Source organism: Elaeis guineensis, chromosome 9 (genome assembly GCF_000442705.2).
Source record: "Elaeis guineensis isolate ETL-2024a chromosome 9, EG11, whole genome shotgun sequence".
Classification (NCBI taxonomy): Eukaryota; Viridiplantae; Streptophyta; class Magnoliopsida; order Arecales; family Arecaceae; genus Elaeis; species Elaeis guineensis.
In genome coordinates, this window is record NC_026001.2 from 14987995 (window position 1) to 15008108 (window position 20114).

A 20114-nucleotide genomic window follows, 5' to 3' on the forward strand; every position below is an offset into this window, starting at 1 on the left:
TTCTCAGGTAACAGTCCCATCAAGACAAAAACTTGTGCTTACAGCTTCCTATTCCCAAAGATTGTACCAAAAAAACAGGGCTAGAGATTTATTTTACAAAATTTTAAATCTCACCGCCCTTGCTCTCAACATGTAAACTAACTAAAATTCAAAGGCATCCCCATTGTTGCAAAATATAAAATCATGGAGCTCCTGCTCCAATCCTGATGCAAACCAGGATGCTAACACCCACGGTCCCATACCTATCTTGTTACAGAAATACCTTCAGGATCACAATGACATTTGTAAACCTATATAATGAAATCAGAATCAGTGTATAAACATTTAGTCAGTGTATTTATTACAAAAAGAATGTATGATAAATCAATATAACAAAATTTCTGTTTATCGAGTTGACGTATGTGTGTTACAGAAGCAAGATACAAATGTTGTGCAATGCTAATTTATATATAGGAAGGCCACTCTCAACCTGGACTTGGAACAGCAGTCCTCCAGGTCATGTTAAAATGGAGGTCTTTCTATAGCATTAGTTGGTGAGAAAAACGCATTCAGAGACTGGTTTTCCTTCATACAAGGCTATGACTCACAGTCTTCAGGCTTGGAAGCATCTTCAACATGTTTGAAACATGATTCTGCAGGCAGCCTGAAGCTTAAACAATACATTGCCTGTAAAAAGAGGGGAAAAAATAAATAAATTGCACAAAGAATGTGTAAGTAGCACAAGATGTAAAACCCTGCGAAGCAAACTAAAATTATCTGCAGTACACTTAGACCTTTGAAATTCAAAACCTATATAAAATAACGGTGATAAGCAAAAATCCATGGCAGAAACCATAAGTTATGCTACCAAACTTGATTCCATGTCAGATGGAACAAGAAAATGTAGTTCTGCCACAAAGAGCTTGTTGGAAGCACTTTTTTGGTTAGAAACTAGCACAAGGGCAAAAGATCGATATGATCATAATATTTATTGGTCGCAGAATTGAGGCACAAAATTAGGTGTAGAAAAAAAGGACAGCTTGGGTTTTCACTGACTCATGGATAAATTATTAAGGAACTCTTGATACATATATTAACAGCAAACTGAAAAATAGGGGTTCCAAGAAAATGGTAGTTCTTGAACATTAATTAAGGCCTGTGAATGAAATGAATAATAAAATTTTAGACATGAAATCCATGGCACTAATTGACTGTAATGATAGCCATAAATTAATAAGGGATTCTTAATCTTTTTACCTATTCTCATAGCAGTTGCCATCTGCAAGTAAACCCCATATATTTTCCCTTCCATGGCAAAGTTCATGGATACAGTGACTTAACAAAATGAAAAATTATGACACAGAAGACCAATCATTTACATGGGAGCACAGCCTAGTCATAGGCTTGTCTCATGTTTCAGGTAGCCTCCAAAGTTGCCACTTTAAACTGGTGTCAGATGGTGAATTAACAGAATAAAATATCTAGGCCATCACTTCTGTGCCCACCCAAATGCTTAAACTGCACAGTGCTTCAGACAGGCATCTAACGTATGTTGTTTTCCTGGAATCCTATAATTTTTTTTTTTAAAAAACAAATTGTCAGACTAAATACTACTACTGCTTTTTCAATCCCATGCCTCCCTATACAACATTCAGTTGAAGATGTTGGAAAACAACATTAGTAAATGCAATAGGTTTACTGCATTTTTGTGAATGTAGTATTATCTGAAACATAAAATCAATTTAAATACGTGTCTGTGGTTTACTGCATTTTTGTGAATGTAGTATCATCTGAAATATAAAATCAATTTAAATACGTTTCTGTGAACATAAATGTGGCATTTTATGCACTAAAAATGGACAACTTGGGAAAGGAAAATATAAATTCTCTGAAAGATCACAACAGTTCTGGAATATAAATGCATCCCAGCCTTTGGCAAGGTCACAGCAGAAAGGTCTGGCATGAAAATTAACACAATGACTTACTCATGATTCCATTATTTATCGTACAACTTGAACAGCACATTATGAAGCATTTACAGATACAACTATAATTTAATTGACTTTGGGCAGGATAGACACAATTATTTGAAATAGCGCACATTGATGGGGACATGATGGATGGAAACCAAGCAAAGAAGCTTTATAGTGCAAATAGAGCAGAATTATCAATTTCAAACAAGCCATAATGATCTTTGTTACTCAGATCAACCAAGGCTCAGCTTGTATCCAAAATTTCTACCTTGAAAGTAGAATTCTTCTAACACAAACCATATCATTTAAAAGAGTATTGATACTGGCCCAACCATATCGCCAAGTATTTTCTTTGGAAAGATGGCATGCCCCGTGGAAAGAGGGATTTCGTGTGATTCACAAGGATTGCAGTAAGTCATTCTGCACATGCCTCATGGCAAGCCAGCTGTGAAGTGCATATTTTGGGGGTTCAGGCCCTTCAACATTTTTCAATTTCAAAAAGAGTTCAAGCAATTTTGTACCTTGTTAGGAGCAACATCACGAACCCTGTGAAAAAGTGGTTCTGCTATCTTAGCATTCAAAGCTTTCTCTGCCTCCTGCAGGGAAAAAGAAAAGGATAATCTTTCAGATAGTGATTGTACATATAGGATGACATGGAACCTAAATTAGGCAGACACATATGAAAGGACAGATACGATCCCCAAAGGCTGGCTTCAGTTTCAAATTAGAAGTATGTTTTAGCTGGTTTTATGACATCAAAATATTTTTACCTTACAAAAAGGAGGACTGCTGCATGCTAAACGTACTCCATAAGAGTTTACAGCTAATATAAAGTGCAATGATAATTAGCACATATTATGCTAAAGGTACATAATGTCAATAATTGTGAAAGCAATTGACACATTGAATGAGTTCCTGGATAGTAAAGGACATATTCTTAAGGTGGATTCCCATGAGAACACTTATGCCGGCACCAAATAAGGCAGCAGCTATAAGTTCCATCTGGAGGCTATATTTGATCCACCTTCCATGATCATAATTGAAGTATGGATTTTGAATACTGTAAAATAGTATTATACATATATACACAGATATCCATATGTAAATACTCATAAATACACAGAAAGGTACAAGCATATGTGCAAGTGCACATAGACACAGACACACACACCCACATCCAATACATATCGAATTTCTACAAATTGGATTCTATATGGCTCACTAAGTACCAAGGTTCACAAACTCGGTACTAGATCCCATATACGATGCCTGGTACAGAGGTTAGTTCAGCTTACCGACGCTCGGTAGACCCCCTAGACCGAGTATCAATTAGTTAGTGGTAGGTCTGGAATGGTATGCAACAGTACCATGGAACTTGCTAAGTACCCTAATTCCAACCTAACAAACCCACAATTAATGCACAATAGTCTTCATAATGCTCCTTCAATTTAATCAAACTAATTTGCTTGCAGTACTGACTTTTGTGCACTTAATCATCAATGTGTTGTTGATTAAATTTTACATGATTTTTATTAAAATAATATATGCAATAGGTTTATTTTTATGTATTCTCGTCCTAGTCGAATATGTATGTATGTATGTATTCCTGACCTACTCAAATATGGAACAGCTCAGCTTCAATATGTATGTATCACGTATGTATCTCGGCTCCAATTTCCTGTCCTACTCAAATATGGATGGGATGAAGGGTGTGCGATCCATGATCCAATTAAACCTGATTGCAGCCATATCTGTGAGAGAAACTGACAACCACAGTATGCAATTATTTCTAATGCAAGAAGGAATCCAGACTAAAGCCATGGTAATTTTTGGCATACCCAATCCCTTTATAACTCAGGCTTTGAGAAAGTGAGCTAGGAAGACTGCATACAAACACATAGGAACCCAAGGCAAACACCCTCAATTAGGTTTTTCACAGATCCTCTAAAAGTGAGAAACAGAAGCACTAAACAATTAAAATTAATAAGAATAGAAATGGCCACAAATTTGGGAACTAGAATATTGATAAAATTTTGGGCTTTGAGCAGAAACTGTGGAAGTTTTTTGGGTGTATCAAGCTGCTGAGAAAGATACCACTCAAACAAATTGCAAACTGCTTGCTCAATGGAAACTCTGCCTTGCAATGATAAGATAGCCACTCCAAAATACTTGAAGATGGTTTATCCACATTTATAAGTGAAAAATATGAATTTAAAAATTGAGGACCAGCTTGCTTTAGTTCACAATACAACTTAACACAAATGATGTTGCACAGCTATTGTAGATAGTTAAATGATGGTAAGTTTATACAATCTAAAAGCCAGACAATCTAATAAGTTCAATAACTCATTTGGTTGTTACTTCCTACTGAATGCCCTTCTCTCTCCTGCCTGCTATAATGGTTGTTTTTTATCAAAAACAAATGGCATGCCAAACTTTCATTCTGATAACGTAAAACATACTGTAAGGATCCATTAAATTGGCAAAGAAACTTCTTAAATTTTGTTCAGTTTGCCTAATAAAAACAACATTGCACCATTTAAAATCCATATCATATCAGGGCCTTGGATTCATATCATTGACAAAAATGGGAAAGCAACCAAATGATTATTATATTGTTACTATGAAAAAGAAAGAAAATGATCAGTTTGATGATCAACAAGTTCATTTTTCATGCAACCTAGAAGAAGCAGAAGAGAAATATCAGGTAACATATACCAATGAAGTCCCTGTAGGAACTCACAGCTAATATTGATTCTGTGGTTTCACTTGAGCGTATGAAGCAGTAGCAGTGTATCCAGGGCAAAGGTCCTTTCCAGTATTTTCTCTGGAGAAGATCCTTGAAAACATCTGTTATGTCATTTACCAATAATCATGAAAATAAGAGGAAAATTAATTATATATTATGAACTTAACATGTAATTCAGTAAGAATAAACCTTGAACAAGAAAGATCACAGCAGGCAACTTGATAAAGAGTAAAATAACCTCACCTAATTACATACAAATATACAAAATAAAAAGGATCGCCAGTACATATTAGATATATAATGCGACTGACTATTATAATCATGAGAAAGTTTTGGGTGTGGTTAACTCTTTGAAGACACCTAATGGTGCAACCATACTTTGCATGGCTAGGTTGAGATACTAGAAGATATTTTCCCTTCGGTAGTTTGGTGTATGGTTGATTCATTGGTTATGTGAGAGAAGGATGAGTTGTTCTGATGGACATAATCTGTCAAAATAGTTATCCACCAATTTAAATAATGCAGCAAGTGAAGATGCGAACATGCAGATAGTCATGGAGACAAACAGTGGAACATGTGAGAGAGGATGATATCGCCATGCTCATATTGCTGTTCCAACATTCTATCCCCGAATTCTTGAAAAAACATATTGCTTTAGCTAGATAATCTAGATGATCAAGCGTTTCTTGGATATATTCTGCACCATCAGGCCACAAACATCATTGAACTACTGTCATTACCAATGGTATCTGTAAGATGGAGCGATACATGGTTGATACTGATGATGGCTATGAGCGATAGCAAGGGATTCCATACATTCTTTTTTGTTTCCTTTTGGGATCTTTTGGGTATCTGGTATGGAGCTTAAAGAAATCCAAAAAGGAGTTTTAGAAAATGTCCATGTGTTTCTCATAATAGCATGCACATTTTACTGAAAATAACCCCTTTGGTAATTCAATTTTTTTCTCAAATCTTCAGAATATGTATATCTATAATTCTTCCTGAAAGTAATAAAAAATGGTGCACATGCAAAAGAAATATGTCTCACAGCAACGCAGTCGGTCAAATATTTCCATGTCACTGCCTGACACCTTTTGGAACCAGCAGAGATGGCCACAGTAGGCAAAACTTCACATATCCTCAGCCAAAACAGAGCAACAATTCTCTTGACAGAATTTCATAATCTCAAAAGCGACCATCAATGTGGCTATTAAACACCAACCTAATATATATATATTTTTTTAAAGGCAAAGAATTCGACGTAATGTTGGCCTTGTTTAAATATGGTGCAAAGATGCATCTACCAGATTATGAACAAGATGGCCATAATTGGTAATATGCATCATCTTCAAGGTAGATGCCAGTTTGATTGGTCTATGCATTTATGAAATGGGTGACTAAGGGTTTACAAAGTCACTAGGTTGTTCAAGTTGTAATCTGATTAAATAAAGCTTATTACAGAATGTCATATATATCCCAACCATTTTGGGATGGAGTGCTTGTATCCTACCTCTCAGTATGGGATTCTACTAGATTAAGAGAATAGTCATGGTCACAAACCAGTCAACTGATCACTTCCTTCCCCATCATTCACTTTCCACTTCTTTAACAGTCTTTCAATCTCTTCATCTTCCTTTCATTGTTCTCCATTAATTCTTCTCAAAGCACAGCTTACACAACAGTCCAACAACTAATCTTTGTTTCACGTGCTTACACTAGATCTGGTCAAAACATTGTTGTCAGATTCTTAGTCTGCTTAGTACAGAACAAAGATAAAGAATGGTTGATAACAGGTGTACTTAGCCATAGCATTTGAAATTAAGAATTCTTCCATCTATCTTCCTCTGAAATCATCTACAGTATGTGCAACTCTAAGAATCACACGTGCAGGTACAAATGTTTACCTATAGAAGAATTAGCAAATACATAGTAGGAACATTAGGATTTACGACAAAAGAAAAAGAATTCCCTGCATATCCAGAATAATATTGCATTTCACAACACTTCCTTCTGTGCAAGACAATACACAAAAATGCAATAAAAAATTATAATTATAAATTCCAATATATCAGTAAAAACGAAACTCACCAAGAAACTGCAAAGCAGAAGCAGGAAGATTCATTATAATGTGATCAACATGCTCGTATGCCTTGGAAATGGACAATTTGAAGCCCCTGATTCTCTTGTTAGTGTTTCCTTTTATCACACTCGCTGCAATTATAAGACCATTTTCAGTGTTTTGATCCATCACAGAAGCCATTACTATATTTTTTTTTTTTAAAAAAAATGAAACACTCTTAAAAGTCGAGGCCAGGACTTGGTGCAATAGTGAGATTGCTCCATTGTAACACAGGTACACAGAAATGCCCTCTCCAAATGCACTTTTCTAAGAGTCAAAAAGGTCTGTAGTAGAAATAAATTCATAAAGGGTTGCTTTCCATAACTAGTAAGGATGGTAAAGCTGCACTAGTGGACATAGTTCAGCCCCTATTGACTTGATACTCAGAGCTGTCTTAAAGGTGCATAAGTATTTGTAATACATAACAGACTGGAACAGCAATCATGTTTAATTTTCATATACCTGAGATCTTTCAAGACCACCCTTAGAGATAATTAGGTCACCTAACCACCTTCGTCTTTCCTTTATCTTTGTTTTCAACCCCTACCAATGAGGGCATCTTTCACCTTTTTTTTTTTTTGGTAACAGTGCATCTTTTACTTAACTGTCATGGATGCTATCTCCACACTGTCAATATTGTAATTGCTAGTCTTCCACCACAGCTTATACTTATCTAGGAAAGAACTGAGCTTTCATTCATAACATTATAATCCTTTTAGTACCACTGTTTGAAGAATCCACCAACTTACCTTCATCAGAAATCTCAGACCGCCTTTTAGCAGCAGCATTTGCTATTGTTGAGGAATCATCCATATGATCTTGAACATTTTTTCCAGCATCAAGAATTTCCTTATTATCGACTGCAATATATTAAAAAAAAAAGTTACTGCAAGAGTATAACCTATAAGATAATAAATGAGCCATCCACAAATTAGGCAACATGATACCAGCCAGTTTTCCGTGTTCAGATCTTCCCTCTCTATTAGCTATCAAATTGTTTGTTTGACACTCTTTGAGTACAGTGTCCTGAGATTCAGGTTTAATCTCTGAATCAGGCACAGACATCAACTGGCGCACAAATGCCCTTGCATCAAGGTTATATGCAAAAACACAATCCTCCACCTTGTTGATCTTTGCATTAATCCTTAAATAACGAACACTATCTGGATTTAAATCATTTGCATATACAACACATCCTTTCTGTGCTGCTGGAATTGAAAATGGGCCAACACCAGCAAACATATCACAAATAATATCTCCTGTCTGGAACTGTGAAACCAATCTAATGTGTTCATGTTCAAGCCTTGAGTTCCAGTATACCAAGCTGTAATCGAGTCTAAATATGGCACCATACTGTTTCACTTCAGTGACCATATCATCTTTTCCTACTAGAACTTCAAAATTTGGCACTCGGAACTCATTTGTTATGGTTCCAACTTTATTCACCACAGTTTTGATTCTTGGTTGATTTTTCTGCATAACAAACAAAGAAAAGATACTAAATACCTTTTTTCTAGTAACAGGCAAACTAGACGCTGGAAAGTACACAAAATGCAGAACATACTTCAAGCAAGAAAAGCAAAAGTTCCTATATGCAAGCAACTTTGTTCTTGAACCATAATGGATAAATATGGCAAAAGAAAGAGGAATGCAATCCTGAAACAGATAAAATGTACATGCAATGTATGCTTTCTGAAAACAACTTAGTTCAGGGGAAGAACCCCATGACAAATAAAAGAAGAAAAAAAAATAAAAAGACCTGGAACGCACATGTGAATGTAAAGACTGGGATAAGTCATGCTACAGCATACATGATGGACAAGTACCTGTCCGTTCAGGAGACTGAATTGCCAGGATATGTTCGCATATGCCTTGACAGCATGTTCCTGACCCTACTTATGTGGTCTTACAGTGGATCCTTCCACCGTATATCAGAGATCTCACTTTTAAATGATGTTTAAGCAAGCTAAGAAGATCATTACCATATTATGCATCTTTTTTCCTAGACACCTGTGTTGTATGCAACACCAGCAAAGATCACTCAACCTTGATCTTCTCTACCCTTTTTTTTTTAAATGATCGGCTGCCTTATAGGCATGTCTCTGTGCATGCTTGCATCTCTTTGTGATGAATAATATAAGTGTTCGTGCATATGTGATGCAAACCAAAAACTCCTACTTCATTCTAGCATTGATGCTGGAACTACATAATTTGGGTAACTATTAAGAATGAAGCGGAGGCAGACATACATCATAGATGACCTTCGCTATGACATCTTTGTAGGGAAGCATGTCGTCGGTAATATTCAAATGAGCAATATGACCTGGAGATAGTAAGGTAATGTTAATTTGACAAGGCATATAAGTTTAGACATCAGAAATTGATTATTATTTACAATGTGAACTGCCAATTTAGGTCATTAACAATATAATACATAAAAGGGATAAAGAATGGACAGTTTAGCATAAGAAAAGTTAAAGAATACTTAACTATTGTTTCGAAAGAAGAAGGAACCTCCACTCCATGGGGCAATATTTGCTTCAGAATATGGTCTATAAACAAAGAAAATAATTATACAAAAAAAAAAGACAGTTGTTGGACATATGATTATTAGATAACTTAAGTGGTTGAGCAAAAGAGGTGTCTTGTTTACAGCTGACCTGCACCCCAATATGAATATCCAAGGGTCAGCGAATAGGGCACTACTTCAATGTTGCATAATTCCTTCAGTGCATCCAGTACTTGATCTGGGATCTCAGATAAATCTGTTCCATTTGAAACATTCTTCACCAGTAACAATGGAAACAAGAGAAGAATGTGAACCATGTATGTAATGCGAAAACCCAACTGAACTGTAATGTTTACTAGTATAAGATACACAAATGACAGATACAACATATTGATAAAATATCAAGTTTCTTATTTCCCTGTTTTTCCCTCTTTGATTGGTATCTATCCTTTCTTAATGTCAAGAGTACAGCACAACCAAGGTTTGCTATACCAGTATGTACCGCCCTATATAGGGAAACACCGTAGTGCACCAGTATGAACAGAAACTTAGTATGGGTTGCAACAAAATCTCAATATGCTGAAATGACCCCCGAACCAGGTGTGCTAGCACTGTACCAGCATGGTAAGATCCTGCACTGGGATGGCAAACCTTGCAATAAACAGATACAAATAACAAAACTGAAAATATATACAGAAGAAGACAAAACGAGACGCTTCTGAAGCATGATCAAGCATGATGCTTTTGTAGTGCCTTTCTTTGTGACAATCATTTTGTACCAGTCATTGGCAAAGCAAGCAATATTAGTTGCCGAATTACAAAGTAATACAATTATTATTCTCACCAAAAAAAGAAAAACCGTTATTCTGGCATATCAAATTTTTAATTGGCTTGGGATTGTCAAGATTGTAGGACAATTAGTACTAGGCATCCGATGCATTCAGATGCCTGTGTCCAGAAAGTTAATTAAGATTTAAAGTGGACAATAGTGATTTAAAAAGATATTGCATAAGAGGCAGCTAAGACAACTATGCAACTTGGTCGCATGTAACTCTTACTGGCAGTGATCTTCTAAAATCAAAAACATATACTTCAATTCCTTATGTCATCCAAAAGAAATCAAATGCTTCATCGCCTACCCAATGATCTATCAAAATTAACAATATGCATCTTATATATTCAAGATTTATCTAAAAAGTTAAAATTTACAGCAAATAATAAGTGATTAAAACAGATACGGCAAAAAGGCAACTGCAAAAACTTTGCAGCTTAACCTTGTGTAAACCTTGTTCCTTATCTCATACACAACATAGACAAAAGCTATCTAGAGCTACGATAGGACACTGGTATGACAAAACAATAGGGGCTGGCTGAAGTAGATGGGTAAATTAACCTTGTGGCTTTGTGCATAAATAATATGCTTACCAGGGTTTTGAATACTTTCTGATAAAATAACAAAGCGATTTTTCTCAGAAGTTGGATCTTCAGTAATGGGCTTGACACGAGCTTTGTCTAGCAGATATCTGCCAAGGACAAGAAGTATTTAGAATGCCTGTAAACTGAAAAAGTCATACATGAAAGCTGATGAAACAAGTTAGCACAAGCTTTCTGGAACATACCTTTTTCAGTAGGCATGTGCACCATAATCAATCACAAAACACGAAAATGTGTTTTTGTTTCATTTTAATCAGCAAAAAGGAAGAAAGTAGCAAAAAGAAAACTAATCAAAATCCCCGGATACAAATTTGTAGTTCAGATTTCATCCCTCGAATGTGTCCTTGCCATGAATTTGTGCGAGCTTCCTGTTCTATCCCTCTAGAAGGGGACAAAAATACATATAAATTATATCACTGATTGGGCTAATTATATATGTATGAACAGCATTACTTTAGTAATGTCCTTCAACAATTTTTGGCAATATTCTTTATTATTTTATGAATTAGCAGTATATTTAATGTAACATGCTTAATTGTTTTCTTATGCTTTTGATTTTCTAAGGATTTCATATCTTAATATCTATAAGTCGATTGATTTCTTCTCCTAATATGCTCTCATTCTCTGGATTCAATGGTAGGTATTTATCAAAATAAGTATTGTTCTACACCACGATGTCAATTCCTGTGCTTATTGGTCAATATGTGATGTTGTTCGTTGGCCATATGTCCACTAGATTGGGACTTTAAACTATACACTGATGTCTAGGTCATGTTTCTTGTTTTACATTATGACACCTCATCTTGTTCCTTGATTGTTGCTTTATCTCATCCTCTCTAGTTTTAAATTGTCTAGCTAAACAAACTATGAGTGGTGAAAAGCACTTCCTTTTCCCACAATAAACCTTTGAAAGTCGTTGGCTTTTGCATGCAAGCCTGAACATAATGTAATATACTATATTACTAATCAGGTAATATGATAGCTCATCTCGTTTCACAGTTGTTGATTTATCTCATTCTCTCTTATTCTGCATTGTCATGCTAAACAAAAGATGATTGGCCAAGCACTTTCTTTCCCCACAGATAAAACCTCTAGTCCTTTTTCTTTTCTTGAGGGTTATAAAACCTTGTGAAGTCTTCAGCTTTTGCAAGTTACCATGGAGATGAGGTAACATTCTATATTATTAATCAGGCACTGCCATAAGGAAACAATTCAAAAGAAATTCTGAATCATCAATACCAGAATCACAAGACAAGTTTTCTGCTCGACTCTACCTTTTAGAAGTAACATTTTCTTATCAAATTACAAATGAAGAGGTAATAAATTATTAGAAAGGAGACTTTTTCCCTAATTTCATGGAGAACTAACCAACAAATAATATCGCAGTATTTTGTTCATCGTCCTTTTTCATCTATTCGTACAAGAAACCAATTCGCAACAGTGAAAACCATGGAGCTAGGATTAGATGGGCATAATTGATGCTATTTGATACTAAACATCACTGAAAAAAAGAACGATAGAACTACCCGCGAAGAACGCGGCTGACGGACTTGCAGAGCTCTCGGGGAATCCGAAGAGCCCAGAGCTGAAGCGTAGACTCGAACTTGCTCTCGTCGAGCAGCCCGGCGTCCGCCATCCACTTCCGCTAAGATCTAAGCACGCAAATCCGTTGATTTGGGTAAGAAGAAGCTCCAATCAGCCCGCCCTTCTTCGATTCGAAACGGCGATGGATTAGGGTTTTCAGGGGACAAGGGTCTTTGGTTGCGAGGGTAATGGACCTAATGGTGTTTGGAGTCCGGTCACCACTGAGGGCGGCGGCGAAAACTTCCTTAGAGCTCACCGGACCGGATGGTCGGACCGGGTTATGGCAGTGGGGGGCTGGGTCCGACTGAGGTTCCGTGGGTCCAAATGTAACTCCCAAAATTGTGTTCTTGTGAGGTTTTTCTGACGCGATGCGCCGTTGCGTAAAAAAGAGAAATATTTTATGTGCCACAGACGGTTCAGAATCGTTTACATCATCATATATAAAATTAAAAAAAAAAAATTTACGCACTGTATCTCAATTTCATGTATAAATCAATCATCGTGGATGATGTATAAAAAATTTTACATTACCTATGGTATATAAAGAATTTTACATTACCTACGTTTAATCAATCGTCGCGTGCATTCTACATTACCTACGGTATATAAAGAATTTTTCATATAAAAAATAGCCTCTGTGAATTACTTGTCCGATCCAAATTCTTCGTAAGTAAATGGTTTGTGAAATCCATCCATTCTAATCATTACAGTTTACTACGAGAAAAACATCAAAATCTTTTAGATTAGAATGATAATTTTAGACAGTCTATTAGATATCCAATTCGATCCGATCGAATGGGATAGATTTTATCCGACTCGATTAAAATCTATTTGACCCGATCCAATCTCGATTAGAATCTACTTGACCTAATCTAATCTAAGATGGATACAAAATAGATATGGATATAGAGTTTTTAATTGCGAGATAAGTATCAATCCAATTTATTAGGCCGCCGTTGCATCAAATATCATGATATTCTAGGTTGCCATTTCATCACATCTGATAGAGCTCTGATTGCTTATAGGCCTTAATTGAAAAAAAAAATAAAATAAAATAAAAAATAATGGTGTGTTTACATCTCATCATGACAATTTATGTAATTATTTCGAGTGAAGGCCATATGGACAAAGTTAAGGACCAAAATAGGGCGAAGCAAAGTTGCCACGTGATTTTTGCCAAATCAAATAGAGCTTGATCACAACAGACCAAAAATAACAATAAGAGGTATACCACACCGGCTGAATAACAATAGGATTCATTCCAATGATGATTATCACTGAAATCTTTGGCTTATATTGATATAGTATGTAGAAACATGGGACATAACTAGCAGAGCTGTTGGAGATCATGGTGAACTAATGTAGATGGTTATAAGTATGAAAAGTTTACAGTTGCATTATATAAATAATGGGATGTAATATGAAGAAAAAAAACTCTTTGGCTGATCAAGAACTCATTGTTATTGTTATCTTTATGTTTATTTTAAGCTTGAATTCTCATACTTTAGTTATCTAGTTCCTCTCTGGCTCATCCATAGCTACAACATAAAATCATAGCCCCAGCTATATCCTATTATTTCTTCTTTCGAGAATATGGTATCATGATAGAATATATGCTATCAGCCTTTCATCTCGCCTTCTTTCCAGCTATCCAATGCTAATGATATGCCCATGTACTGGAACCTGCCAAGAGCGCTGGTGCCGTGCAAAGGATTTTTCAGCTGACATGGGGGAATCTCTAGGGTTGTTACAATATTCATTTCATAATCCCCACATAATCATGATCACGTTGGAACCACAGAAAATCAATTTAACTTTTGAAAGACATCAAACCTCGAACCAATTTGTTAGAGATTAACTTCGACTGAGTCCATTTTATTGTTTCAGCATTGAATATTTCTTTCCAACTCTCGGTACTGATGTTTCATTGTCACGTGCATATTCTACGGCTATTTTCTGATGTTCTTCTGTTATCTCTGATTTGAAGTTATTTTTGGTTACAGATTCAAAGTTTGTTAAAGCCTGGCAGTACTGAATATATTGGCAATAAGCCAAGAAACTGATACACATTCTACATTTGTTGATGTGTTTGTAAGCAAATCAAGGAGTATATACTCTAACACCCCTGCACCCTGACCTTGCTAACATATGTTTTGTCTGAAATGCTTCTGGTCTCTTGCACCACATGACTTTCTATAGCTTGGAAATGGAATACCTTGTCAATGGTCCTCGGATTTACATTGATTAAACCTCCCTTTGCTGCCACGGTGATCTATCCATCCATTATCTAATATCAATGCTCTTTAAGATTGATATACATACTGGATCCATGGGACAATGTGGAACTTACTAGTTAAGAGGACATATAATCCACATGGTCTCATGGCAGAGCATTATGGAATCCAAGGAGAATGAGGGCCCTGGTATAGCTATACTTTCTGATCTCTTCCATCCAAGGCTGATGGAGGCTGTAACATGCATACACTGAACTTATTGGGTCAGCTTGCGAGGGGAACTGCTCATAAGGGAGCCACCCAGCTTTATTGGAAAAGAGAGTTTAGGTTACAGTGAGTTCAGAAGTAAGAGAAAGAACAGGTGATACGAGGAGGAGGAAACGATACAATCTTCTTCATGATCCTGTAGAAGGATTACGTGGATCTGAGCACATCCAGGGGAATGAAGAAGAAACACAGTCAGTGGGCAGCAACTTTCAGTGTCTTCTTCAGGAGTCAATTATCCGAAGGCCCGAGTGGTTCCTTTCGATTTTGGCCCATACCATTCCAAATTCAGCCAGCTCATTTGATGAGCAAAGAACAGACCATTCTTGGAAAGATTGAATTGCTTCAGTCGCAAATGAAGAGAGGGATTTGTGCTTGTTGAGAAACAATCTAGCATTTCTTTCCTTCCAACAGGACCATGCCGAGCTCACCAGAAGCATGAGGATGATGCGACCGGTCTTCTTAGGAAAGTTTTGCTCGATCCAATCAGTGCAGAGGTGATCAAATGTTGACTGGGGATCAAGAGCATTGAGCTGAGAGCAAAGATGTTTCCAAATGGTGCAAAAGATGTGGCACGTTGAAAAAATATGGTCGATTGTTTCCTGTGCTTGTCCACAATTCACACAAGGTCCAAGATAAGTGCCAAGTTTGTTCCCAAGCATATCTCATGTTGAGCAGAAAACATCTATTATCAAGCAGGAACTAGTGACAGATCAGGTAATACAGAGTAAGGGGAAAAGGGAAAATAGCTTTGCCGATGTACAGCAAGAACAACAGGTGATTTAAAATCAGAAAAGAGGGGAACAACAGGCTCTCAGAATCCATAGAGGAGAAAATTACAGGCCACTAGTTGACCATTGGTGATGCATTTAGAGCTAAAAAAGAATGGAGCTAATAGAGGGAAACGTTGAACACAATCCGCGTACGTGGAAGTTTTAAGACTTCAGAAGTAGTCAGATCGTTCATCTGGAAATTTGCTGGCTACTTCTAAGAGCACATCATACAAGGATGAATCTATTGCCAGATTGATGATGATGTTTAGCAACATGGAGGCCCAAGAGAAAACCAGCATTAATATATTCAAGATCACATGTAAAGCAGGAAGAGGAACTTTGAAGAAGATTAGTTTTGATGGCTTAATGCAGCAGAACAAAGTTGGATATATGGTTGTCTATTTTGTGGTCATGCAAAGAGGCTACTTGCAGCAGGAGGTGAGTATCATGGTTATGAGTGTATTCCATGACACAAACCGACCGATCGGCTGTTTGCAGCATGGTGTTTTTCTGATCTAGAGTGGTCTTCTGGACTCGAGGATTTCCCTCCAGACTTGATGGATCTGGTCACAACTGATGCATAGGGTTGTTTCTAAGTGCTTTGATCATGAGGTGCACACCCTTCAGAAACCAAACAAAAAGATACATAGCTCACAAAACCATCAACACAGCAAAGACAAGTCAAGTGCTTCTTGTTTCGTTCTGCTTTAATTTATTCCAGCGTGCAAGCTCCCTGTAAAGTGCTGCTCTTTTTCACAATGCAAGCTGGCTTCAGAGCTATCCAAAATATTTTTTGACAGCAAGAGGAACATGACACCAAAGCTCTGTATCTTGTATAGTGACCTCCGAAGTTGGATTGAGTTCAAGAAAACAATCCCTCTCTTTTGAGTGGCAAGAGGCAAATAGTTTTTTTTTTTTTTATAATTGTTCCTAGAAGGATTATCCTTTTTTTTTTATTTTTTTCTTTAAAATGAGAATTACGACCAAAGCATCCTCACACGTACACATATCTAGCTGTGAGCTAGCATTTGTGCATGTGTGTGTCTGCATATAAATCAACACACACACACACACACACATATATATATATATATATATATATATATATATGTAAACATCTCATTGACACTTTGATGTTCCATGTATTATTTATATACTCATTGGCATGCATAAAAGCACGCATTAGCGTAGCATAGCATGTAACAAGGCATGCCATTTTTACAGATTCTTGCATTGTGAAATCAATTTAGGCTTTGATTAGGTATTGAGGATGACAATTCTGTCATATCCACGCCTACTATATATGGTTCATATTGACGTGGACCAATTTTAAGTTTATTCATCTATCCTTTTCACTTCAGAATAACTCAACTTCCAATCTTCTATATATTTATGATCTATTTCTTTGATATATATTTATGATCTATTTTCAACAATGATTCCATGCACTGCAATTGGATGTTGATGACTATAGATTTTTTTTTCAAAACTTATCCTAGTGATGCTAGGTTTGTGAATCCTATTTTGCGGTTTGTCTCTGCTACAAGTTCCATCCTCTCCACTATGAGCTTTTCCAAGTCCCTTCAAGCAAATTTTATCCATCACTTCAAACGACCAAAAATAACAGGGTGGTCTCCTGCATGTTCGCCGCGTGTACCCACAAAATCATATGATGATACGTACCACATTAACGGTACTTCCTGACCAAAAAAATAACGGTATTTTGAAATATATTCAACGTACCATCCTTCCCATTCTACTCGAAGAAGAAAGTGGCCGCACGAGCCAATGCTTTTTTTTTTTTCTCTCTCTTTAAACAAATCTTAACAAAGTTATAGCAAATATCATGAAAAACTTTTAATCCTTCACCATGCAATTTCAAGCAAATTCTGCAACGACGCAAACATCAACTTAAATTTTACTACAAATTAATTAGCAAACTGATATATATAAATATATAGAATAGATATTCTTCCGCAGAAGGGAGTACAAGGAGAACAAAGGGAGCAACGATAGGGGATGGCTTCTTAGAACTGCTAAGTAAACTGCAGCAAGCTTAGCAAAGAGACATTTACAAACAAAAAGGAAATCTTCGAGAGTTTTAAGCTCTCTCCAGCAACTCCAGGACTTCAGCTTCCACTGGCAAAGCAGGAATAGCTCCTCTCTTTGTCGTCGTTATAGCTCCACAAGCATTGGCAAATCTCAGCACTTCCCTCAGTTTCTCCTCATCCTGCATTCCGACACAAGGATCACAATATAAGATATGTCACTTGATATCTAACTTCTATATTTCACCAAGCGTGTTTGATTTCAAGTGCCTTGCAGTGCTAAACACCAATACTATCATAACTCACTTGCAATGCAGATTGGTCATCAGCAATCTTTCTAAGCATCGCACCGACGAATGCATCGCCAGCCCCCGTCGTATCGATTGCCTTCACAGCAATCCCATTGACAGTCCCTCGAAAGTCCTATAAACAAAGAATCAAATGCTGTATAAATATCACAAAGAAATAGATCCTATAAGAACTTAAAGTTTGTTGTTCTTCTTCCAATTCACTTGATCATTTGTCGTAATTAATGTACCTTGGTGTAGTATTTGCATCCCTTCCCCCCAAGAGTCACCAGCAAAAGCTTCAATTCTGGGTGCCACAGGTTCATAACAGCATCATCTTCGACTGTGTCCTTGTTGGTTAGGAACTCAACCTCGGCATCACTGACCTTAATGATGTTGGATTGCTTCCAAATCTCCATGATAAGGGCCTGTGCAACCTTCGGGGACTCCCATAATCGTAGACGGAGATTTGGGTCGAAAGAAAGCAATGCCCCTTCCTTTTTTGCTATCTCCATCGCTGCCAACTGAGTTGATCGGCAAGGCTCTTCAATTAGGCTTATTGATCCAAAGTGAAAAATTGTAGCCTGAAAACACATCCATAGAAAAATAAAATAGTAATAGCAGAAACAAAAGCCGGCACAACATAATATTCTAGAAAGTAAATTAATAAAATAAGATCAAAACATTTTTTTAAAAGATCTGTTTACATATTCTATATTAAAAATTAAAAATTGAAAAAGATGCATCTTCCTTAGACCTTAAGCAAAAACACAATCCAAAAATATATTAAAAAAAAAAAAACTAACCATAACCTTTGAAAAATCATCTAAATGTAGATCCATTTGTTCCAACAAAAGTTCAGATCACCATTACAAGTGATGGCAGTAGGTATTTTTGATGGATGATAGATTCCCAATCGGATCAAATGCCCCAAATTGCATCATTTTCCATAAAATATACAGAAATCCATGTACAGATCAGATCTGATACTTCCAAATATTGCATCATTTTCTGTGTAATATTCGAAAAGCCATGCAGCACACAAAGGAAATCAGATTACAGCCACCTTTGATCTATATAAACATTGGTCACAGTCGCCATATGTGGCAACCTAATCCCATCCCCTTCTCAACAACAAATCTATGGAGATGATCAATCATCGATCACAGAATATGAATTCATGTACATTAACGTCATACAAAGAAAGAAGCTTCTTGAAAAGAGTAATAAACATGAAACCAACAAAAGAACAACCGGCTGTGGAAATAAAATAAAGAGAGATCGAGTCACCCTTTTGATGAGATCCAGGTTAAGCTCAGACTCTCTAAGCAGCATGTCGGCGCTCGGGTTGCGGTAGAACATGAAGTCACGCTCGCCGTCCTTCCCAAGCGTCACAAAGGAGAGACCGGTCCTCGCCGTGTCGTCGAAAACCACGCCCTTATCATCGACACCGTTATCCTTGAGAATCCCGGCCAGCATGACCCCGAACTCGTCGGCGCCGAGCTTCCCGATGAAGGCCACGTGGCCGCCGAGCCTGGCCGCCGCGATGGCGGCGTTGGCCGGGGCGCCGCCGGGGGCCTTCACGAACCCCGGGGCCTCGGCCACCGAGACGCCGGACACCGTCGGCACGAAGTCGATGATCATCTCGCCGAAGCTCACCACGAAGGCCTTGCCGGTGCAGTTGGCGACGGCCATGGATCTCCCTTCGGAGTTAACGAAGAAGAAGAGGACCTGACAGGAAATGTGAATAGAGAGAAGGTGGTGGAGAGGGATGGATGGATATAAAGGGCGGAAAGCAGACCGGACAAACAGAGTGGGTTTTGGACAGTCTGAATACTAATTAAATGGTGAGATAAGGATGATAATATAATGAGTTTTTTTATGGAAAAATCCAGAATTAATTTATAGATATTGTATCTGGTCTCTATGAATACATACATTGGGGATTTGATTTATTGAGAGAATATGCATGTGGTTGGCTATGCTGGATGTTGCCAATGAACAGGGGAACTATAGTTGTAAAATACTGCTTGGTGTACCATATATTTAGGGATAGTAATTTTAATCGATTTATCAGATATTTAATTTGATATTATCCAAATAGAATAGTTTTTATCCGATCCGATTAGAATACAGAATGGATATAAATTTTAAAAAAAAA

The 20114-nt window shown here is 37.0% G+C and overlaps 2 protein-coding genes across 5 annotated transcripts; both read right to left on the reverse strand.

Annotated features, from left to right (window-relative positions):
- Nucleotides 1-295: 295 nt before the first annotated feature.
- On the reverse strand, nt 296-12675 carry LOC105051458 (tRNA (guanine(37)-N(1))-methyltransferase 2). 4 transcript variants are annotated; one of them, XM_073243372.1, is made up of 11 exons: nt 12290-12674; nt 10755-10852; nt 9481-9585; nt 9310-9372; nt 9070-9143; nt 7768-8293; nt 7570-7680; nt 6790-6912; nt 4671-4802; nt 2474-2548; nt 296-666 (listed from the first exon to the last, which is right to left on the reverse strand). In XM_073243372.1, exons 1-10 carry the CDS (start codon nt 12397-12399, stop codon nt 2523-2525), a joined length of 1368 nt encoding a protein of 455 aa, XP_073099473.1. In that variant the 5' UTR covers nt 12400-12674; the 3' UTR covers nt 296-666; nt 2474-2522. The 4 variants fall into 4 exon arrangements, 3 of the variants coding, with proteins under 3 accessions (XP_073099473.1, XP_010930219.1, XP_073099474.1); XM_010931917.4 differs by having other exon boundaries at nt 4696-4802; nt 12290-12672; XR_833239.4 differs by having other exon boundaries at nt 602-666; nt 4696-4791.
- A 4819-nt stretch (nt 12676-17494) lies between these two features.
- LOC105051457 (fructokinase-1) lies at nt 17495-19721 on the reverse strand. Its single transcript, XM_010931916.2, has 4 exons — nt 19244-19721; nt 18205-18537; nt 17973-18089; nt 17495-17848 (listed from the first exon to the last, which is right to left on the reverse strand). Exons 1-4 carry the CDS (start codon nt 19646-19648, stop codon nt 17720-17722), a joined length of 984 nt encoding a protein of 327 aa, XP_010930218.1. The 5' UTR covers nt 19649-19721; the 3' UTR covers nt 17495-17719.
- Between the last annotated feature and the right edge of the window lie 393 nt (nt 19722-20114).